The sequence below is a fragment of the Porites lutea genome, chromosome 9 (genome assembly GCF_958299795.1).
Source record: "Porites lutea chromosome 9, jaPorLute2.1, whole genome shotgun sequence".
Classification (NCBI taxonomy): domain Eukaryota; kingdom Metazoa; phylum Cnidaria; class Anthozoa; order Scleractinia; family Poritidae; genus Porites; species Porites lutea.
Genome location: NC_133209.1, coordinates 2659084 through 2667949, shown reverse-complemented (window position 1 = coordinate 2667949; position 8866 = coordinate 2659084). Strand labels below are relative to the sequence as shown.

At 40.9% G+C, this 8866-nt stretch overlaps 1 protein-coding gene across 1 annotated transcript; it reads right to left on the bottom strand.

The window, feature by feature from the left end:
• Window positions 1-376: 376 nt before the first annotated feature.
• LOC140947201 (folate receptor gamma-like) lies at window positions 377-1751 on the bottom strand. The gene is made up of 2 exons (XM_073396264.1): window positions 1692-1751; window positions 377-1550 (listed from the first exon to the last, which is right to left on the bottom strand). Exons 1-2 carry the CDS (start codon window positions 1708-1710, stop codon window positions 733-735), a joined length of 837 nt encoding a protein of 278 aa, XP_073252365.1. The 5' UTR covers window positions 1711-1751; the 3' UTR covers window positions 377-732.
• Window positions 1752-8866: the final 7115 nt, after the last annotated feature.

Sequence of the window (8866 nt, the reverse complement as noted above, 5' to 3'; positions counted from 1 at the left end):
TCTAACCCAAGTGCTTCCCTAGTAAATAATTAATGAGCAGAAACAACTTAGAGACGACTGGGGACGAGTCAGTTTTTAACCCATTAAAATCCTCACAAGGGCTTCAAGGTTGGAAACAGTGTAATGTAACACAATTCGCAAATGTTAAAACAACCAATGAAAAACAACTAATGTGCATATACCATAACCAGTTTTGACAGCAAATCTTCCTATTTTTGAATACCTAAGAAAATTCCTGAACAAATTACACTACCCAAAAATGAAGCCAAAATCTTCTCTCTAAAAAATTGTTTGCACCATCCGGTCACCATATCCCAGGCATACCCCCCACTTGGCTTGCCAGATTTTATTTTCAGAAAAATTAACATCCAAGATCAATTGTTTCCATTCTTTATTTTTTTACACCAATGTTATACTTTATACTCAAAGATCAACTGCTGAAACAAACTTAAGCTTTAATAATGCATAGTTGGGCTTGGAAGATCAAAGCCGACTATCAGCAAGAAACGTCGAGCATGCAAAGAATGTGATTACGTAACACAAATTTAAAATTGTATGGTGATTTTTTGCAAAAAAGTTAGGCTTTATGCCAAAAAATCCTTTTGAATAAATGTCACAAATAAATGAATTATACAAGTAATTATGCACGTTTAACAATGGATTTGAAGTCACAGAAAAACATGATCAACCATCAAGTCACACAATTCATTTGCTTGGAGATGTTTATGCAATTTAAATCAAGTACACTGTAGCAGCTATCAGTAAAATTAATGCGCTGAAGCCTGAGGCTAGCTTGGATGCTGAAGACCTTGTCAAAATTATCTCTCTAGCTCTTTTCTCAGCAACCTTTCTGTTGATGTTTGTTGTACCATTTGGCCACAGAGTCATGCAATCTTCACCTTTGACGCCTTCGGTGTATTTCCACGAGTAGTTAAACAGCCTATTGCAGAACGTTTTCGCATCACCATAGTATTCTTTGAAGGTCTTGCATGGCTTCTTACACATGTTTCCTTGCTTCGTCCAGTTCCAAGTTTTCTGATCCCCCCAGTTATCCGAGCAGGTGGAGTCATCTTTGCAAGCTTCGAACCACGCATCACAATCTTCGCTGCACATAGGAACATTTTGAAAGCGTTCCTTTCGCGTTACCTTCGACACAGTGTCACGCGCAATCCAGGGGTTCATGTATGGAGAGCATTCATACATGCATGTATCCACTTCGAAGAATCGGCGGCACTTCGGTGACATGGTTGTGTTACACTGATCCCAATGCATGCGGTACAGAGAGAACACGCCGTCTTTTTTGATATTAAACGTCGTGTTCGCCGTGCAGCACGCGTGGTTCTTCCACGGCGTGCAGTGGAAAGTCTGATTAAACACATCAGCTTCGGGCCCTGGTTTCTCTTTATGGTGCTTCGAGTCGATGCAGACATCCAAAAACTCTTCAATCTCACTGTCTGTTACGGCCAACGATGAAGTGATCGCACAGAGAAGCCCCAGTAACACGTACAGCTTCGCCATCGTAGATTGATCACTTGCTATTAAACCACGTGCTAAACAAACGAGAACAAAATTAGTATGATGCAATCAATGATGTCAAAATGCACGGACCTATGTACTGACAATTCTATAAAACGTAAGAGCGATGTAGAATTAAGTTGTTTTTTTTTTAACATTGTCGGAAATAAACTCACCAACTCCTAAACATGCCATAGAAGAACTGCCTGATCATGTACTCTGCCTTCTGCTTTCAATCTTTGGAGATTTCGGCTCCACCAATCAGCGTTTACCTGTTTACCAATCACAGGTTGCAGTAATTCTCGCGGGAATTTAGAAGAAAAGCATAAACAAATGACTTTATAATAAACCTTCTTAAATTCCATTTCCTCCTCTGAAAAAAATACGGTTTATTTCCGAGTATATATAAACAAATGCTGTTATTCGGTTAACAAGCTTTGACTGCCCTGGAACATTTTCGAATTTCACCGTAAACAAAGAATCCCGTCAAGCGGGTGCAAAACACCCTCTGTCAGCACCCTACGATTTTGGCTAAAACTGAGTATAGGGGGCACTGCATTAAGGGAAATCAGGAGGGGAAAATACTCTCTTGACAGGTGCCGTATATGTTGCGTGAGTTTCAAGTAATTTCGCCTGGATAGGGTATGAAAAATCAGATGATATTCGCCTAGTTAAGCGTGTCATTTCTCTGCGAGGCAAGGTTTATTTTTGGCATGGTTTTAGCATTTGTCAAGTCGCTCGCGTCGCTAACAAGGTTGCCTGCGTGCAGACGTTTCCTATTTCCCTTGTTGCACGCGGAAAAGGTCCCTTTTCCGCGTGCAACAAAGCAAATAGGAAACGTCTGCCCGAAGGCAATAACAAGCTACTACGCGAAACTAGGGGACTCCGCATATGTTAGAAAGGTGCCCGAAAGAAACGAAGGTGTAGGGTGTCGTGCCCCCCCCGGTTCCCCGTCCCAGGCATGCCCGTTTATGGGAAACTGATCAGTGGTATGAAGATTGGGAGTTTCTGGTTAATCTAGGATAGCGTAGGCATTTTTTGGTCCTTAGGCTTACAGTAACAGGTCTAAAATATAGTAGAAATAAAAGGTGATCGAATAAGTTACGGTCAAGAGCCCCACAGTCCCAGCGGCACGTCCCCTCCCAAATTACTCAGCCGATTTCGCGATTCCCCCGTGGATTGTACTACATAACGAATGATTGATATAGTCCAGCGAAACACTGGAATAACTGGTGCTGCAAAAAATATATACATATTGCCGCTAACAATCGAACCTCTCCTCTTAATGGGCAGTGTTTCAGTTAGAAATATATCAAAAATGAGTTATGACTCTTGTCCCTACTCATGTATGGACACTTCTGTAATTCGGACAATGGAGGGGAGAAGTGTGACGTCACGTCACAATCGTAGCCAAATTTCTGGATCTCAACAATCTTGCTTGACAGAGATGACTCAGAGATGGCCATTTGCATTGTCAAACGATGAGAGAAAAGTCACGGGCTTCCGTTTTGTTCCTGATTGAAACCATCGAGCCTGCGTAGCAGGCGCTTGGAAGAAGTGAGCGAAAGAGAGAACGGGCGCGCGTGAGGGAGACACGCGAGGGGTGAGACCCCTTCTCGCGCGCCCGTTTTTTCTTGTGCCCACCACTTCCAAGCGCCTGCTACGCAGGCTAGAAATCATCATGCACGGGAACTGTCATACATGTCAATTTTTTCGTTTTTCTTCTGCCATATTGGCATCTGTTGCATGACCACTTTTTGTTGAGATCCAGAAATTTTGCCACCATAACAACGAGACAAAACCCTTTGATGGCTCGACTCGGGTAGTACTTGGTGTAAGACTGCCCAAAATGTCCCGGGCCACCGCCCATACTGTTAGTACTGTAGTAGTACCTATGGTACCCGCAGGAGCTGTGTAGTACCTGTGGTAGCTGTAGTACCTGTGGTAGCTGTAGTACCTGTAGTAGCTGTAGTAGTAGTTGTAGTACCTGTAGTAGCTGTAGTAGCTGTAGTAGCTGTAGTAGCTGTAGTACCTGTAGTAGCTGTACTAGCTGTAGTAGCCCTGTAGTACCTGTAGTAGCCCTGTAGTACCTGTAGTAGCTGTAGTACCTGTAGTAGCTGTAGTAGCTGTAGTAGCTGTAGTAGCTGTAGTAGCTGTAGTACATGTAGTACGTGTAGTAGCTGTAGTACGTGTAGTACCTGTAGTAGCTGTAGTAGTAGTTGTAGTACCTGTAGTAGCTGTAGTACCTATAGTACCTATAGTACCTGTAGTAGCTGTAGTACCTATAGTACCTATAGTACCTGTAGTACCTGTAGTAGCTGTAGTACCTGTAGTACCTGTAGTAGCTGTAGTACCTGTAGTACGTGTAGTACCTGTAGTAGCTGTAGTAGTAGTTGTAGTACCTGTAGTAGCTGTAGTAGCTGTAGTACCTAGAGTACCTATAGTACCTGTAGTAGCTGTAGTAGCTGTAGTACCTATAGTACCTATAGTACCTGTAGTACCTGTAGTAGCTGTAGTAGCTGTAGTAGCTGTAGTAGCTGTAGTAGCTGTAGTAGCTGTAGTACGTGTAGTAGCCGTAGTACCTGTAGTAGCTGTAGTACCTATAGTACCTATAGTACCTGTAGTACCTGTAGTAGCTGTAGTAGCTGTAGTACCTATAGTACCTATAGTACCTATAGTACCTGTAGTAGCTGTAGTAGCTGTAGTAGCTGTAGTACGTGTAGGAGCCGTAGTACCTGTAGTAGCTGTAGTACCTATAGTACCTATAGTACCTGTAGTAGCTGTAGTAGCTGTAGTACCTGTAGTACCTGTAGTAGCTGTAGTACCTGTAGTACCTGTAGTAGCCGTAGTAGTTGTAGTACCTGTAGTAGCTGTAGTACCTGTAGTACCTGTAGTACGTGTAGTAGCTGTAGTAGCTTTAGTACCTGTACTAGCCGTAGTAGCTTTAGTACCTGTAGTACCCGTAGTAGCTGTAGTAGTTGTAGTACCTGTAGTAGCTGTAGTAGTTGTAGTACGTGTAGTAGCTGTAGTAGCTGTAGTACCTGTAGTACGTGTAGTAGCTGTAGTAGCTGTAGTACCTGTAGTAGCTGTAGTACCTATAGTACCTGTAGTACCTGTAGTACCTGTAGTAGGTGTAGTACCTGTAGTATCTGTAGTGTCTGTAGTAGGTGTAGTCGCTGTAGTACCTGTAGTACCTATAGTACCTGTAGTACCTGTAGTACCTGTAGTAGGTGTAGTAGATGTAGTACGTGTAGAAGCTGTAGTTGCTGTAGTAGGTGTAGTATCAGTAGTATCTGTAGTAGGTGTAGTACCTGTAGCATGTGTACTACCTGTAGTATCTGTAGTATTTGTAGTACGTGTGGTAGGTGTAGTATAGTAATAGTTTTGCATGACCGCATCATTGTACAGTATTGCAAAAGCATACCTATTACAATCGAAATATAAAACAAACAACACCAGTAATGAACCAAAAAAAAAAAACTGCATTACTAACATTGAATCATGTATTTTCATACAGGAGGAAATAAACTCCATAACTAACTCGTTTACATCATGGTTCTTCGAATCCTTTATCAGTTTCATGCTTTCTGGAGATGATTTCTTGTCAAAGTCCGGTGTTATTCGATTGATTTGATTAATGAATGCCTGTCTCTGTACTGTGTTGTTGTTTTTTTTTTCTGGTAGAAGAAATGAATTTTATCGTCTACCTGATCTATGTTCTCTTGACAAATGATCTATTTGGTATCGACCTTGTACAATCAGAAGTTTGTGATTACTTATTTTAAACTTAACCAAAATGTTGTCATTTATCATAATGTCTTACCTGGTAGAGATAATCAGTTGTAGAATATTCATCTTTAAAAGTTTTATAAAATTCAAATTTTTTTTTAATTTTCAAGACTGTGTCGCAAAAAAGATACCGGATATTTCTCTCTCATTTCTGTGGTATATCGTCCAATTTTATCATTATCTAAAGATTCTGTATCTAAACTGATGAGATTGTATTGTTCAAACATGTTTATGAATTTGCAATAATATCCGGAATTATTCATAGAATGTAGATTCTTTGACATAAGGAAAGACTATTTGACTATAGAGTCCTTATCGTTGGTGGTTCGATAAACAAAATAGTTCATAATGTTTTGATTTCTCGGGATAAGCAGCGGCAATCTACCAAGTTCAGCTCGGCAAGCTATGTTAGAGGCCTTATTGTTTACTTGTAAATAACGTTTAAAGAGTTTGAGGTGATTTTTTTTTCTATTGGGGAACTATCCCACTTTTAAAATCTTGCTCGGTGCACATCCCCCTTACCTTACCTTACCTTACCTTACCCTTACCTTACCCCTTAACATGGGGGATATCCAGTGAATATGATTGTGTCAAGAATTTGGGATGCGGTATGAAGATTAAGTTTATTAAGAACTGTCGTGTCTGCTTCCGAGTACTAGAAAACGCCTGAAGGGCCTTCTCTTTTATATTAGTTATCATTGTCGATTTAAGGTGGCTTATAACAGTTTTCCGATGACACCATTGTCTTTTCAAACTTGGACATTTTTTACAACTAAAGGCATTCACTGGACGGAATTGATGTAATTAAGCTTGTAAAAACATTTTTAATGCGTAGTATAACGCGAAATATAGTGGCCAAGCACCCAAAAACAGGACTGGAAACTAGATCTGGGCTGGATCGGAAGGCAATGTAATAAGATGACAAGACACCCAAGACACAAGCAATGCCAAAAATTCAGAGGGCAGTCGCAGCGCAGCGCTGGACTTTCTCTACTTCATCAATCGCTAACAGAGGTGTAGCGCTCTATTAAACTTGCTCGCCTTCAGTTTGAACACGTAATAGTCTCTACATGAGTCAATCAGGTGGGTATAGAGCGGGCAAGCCAATATTCCTATTGTATAAGATAGACGCCCACTACATATGGAGGAACTCACTTATTTTGTTTGCTGGAACTTACTTTTTTAACTGGTTATAATAATGGGTGATGTCATGAACGAGTATTGTAGGAGCTGCTCGGAAGGTCTTTCATAATTGGTTGCGGGAAACAAAGATATGTCATTCTTTTGGGTCAGGGTTAGGCACCACTGGACCCTCTTGAACTACATCTTTGCGCATGTTAATACTAGGGAACCCACCAACAGGGCTTGTCTTTCAACATAGTACACCACTCTAGCCGAACAATACTACCAAGTGTGGAATAGCTGAACTTTTATATCCCGAAAGTGCCTCAAATCTCAACCAATAGATACAGTTGTACCATAATATACCTAAGGATCAACGGCTTTGATATAGACAGGGAAAAGTGATTTAAAGGTGGCTTCGTTAACGTCTTTTATTATGGTGTGATTTCTTATTCTTACATTTCTTCACCTTTGGTCGAGTTTAATGCAATTTAACGATTTACGCAAGTGAGGATTTTTCTGGTTACCTCTCCCCATCACATTTTAGAATCCAAAAAAAACTTAGGTGACCATTTTTTAACAAAAATATTGTAACCTGGGAACTGATTTTGAAACATTAAAAATCAGAATTCGTAGGGAATTTATTAGGTATAAAGCATCGAAAATTGTAAATGAATGGAAGGTCCATCTAGGAATTTTTAGTCTTTCTCAAGCAAAAGAAAATTCTTGGCAATATTTGCTTCTTCGAACAGATATTTATCAGAAAATTGTCTTTGGGTGCCCCTGGTAGCCTCGCCGGGTCAATTTTGTGCAATTGAGCATGGGACACCACAGTCGTAAGAACAAGATAGGCCGCGTAAAAATATAAAAGGTAGAAAAATATTCCTATATATCACTAACTTCATCAAATGTGTGTGAACCTTGATGTTCCTTTCATAAGCTTGTGCAAATCGTCTTTTGTACTTTGTAGAAGGTTCCATTCAGGACTCACATACCTACGTTTATATTCTATATATTCTCTCGCCCATTAGTTTATATCAATCCCTTTGAGTATGGACTCGGTTTCACTGCCTTACGCCTAATAATTATCCAAGTTTGGTCGATTGACTAAAGTGAGACTAGTCGATATAAATGCTTGGAAAATTTGCTGGAAGGTAGAAAGGAATCTTTACAATTCCTTACACCACTGGACGCCCCTACTAAGGCTGCTACAGCTACTCCAGATACCACAGCTACAGATACTACAACTGCTACAGATACTACAGGTACTACGGGTACTACACCTATTAAACCTACTACAGCTACTACACCTACTACACGTACTACAGATACTACAGGTACTACAGGTACTACACCTACTACAGCTACTACAGCTACTACACCTACTACAGATACTACAGCTACTACAGCTACTACACCTGCTACAGGTACTACACCTGCTACAGGTACTACACCTACTACAAGTACTACACGTACTACAGCTACTACACGTACTACAGCTACTACACGTACTACAGGTACTACAGGTACTACAGCTACTACAGCTACTACAGCTACTACACCTACTACAGGTACTACAACTACTACAGGTACTACAGGTACTACAGCTACTACAGCTACTACAGGTACTATAGGTACTACAGCTACTACACCTACTACAGATACTACAGCTACTACAGCTACTACAGCTGCTACAGGTACTACACCTGCTACAGGTACTACAGGTACTACAGCTACTACAGCTACTACAGCTACTACAGCTACTACACCTACTACAGATACTACAGCTACTACAGCTACTACACCTGCTACAGGTACTACACCTGCTACAGGTACTACACCTACTACAAGTACTACACGTACTACAGCTACTACACGTACTACAGCTACTACACGTACTACAGATACTACAGGTACTACAGCTACTACAGCTACTACACCTACTACAGGTACTACAACTACTACAGGTACTACAGCTACTACAGCTACTACAGCTACTACAGGTACTATAGGTACTACAGCTACTACAGCTACTACAGCTACTACAGGTACTACAGGTACTACAGGTACTATAGGTACTACAGCTACTACAGGTACTACAGGTACTACAGCTACTACACCTACTAGAGGTACTACACGTACTACAGCTACTACACCTACTACAGGTACTACACCTACTACAGCTACTACACCTACTACAGCTACTACAGCTACTACAGCTACTACACCTACTACAGCTACTACACGTACTACAAGTACTACAGGTACTACAGGTACTACAGCTACTACAGCTACTACACCTACTACAGGTACTACAACTACTACAGGTACTACAGGTACTACAGGTACTACAGCTACTACAGCTACTACAGCTACTACAGCTACTACAGGTACTACAGCTACTCCAGCTACTACAGGTACTATAGGTACTACAGCTACT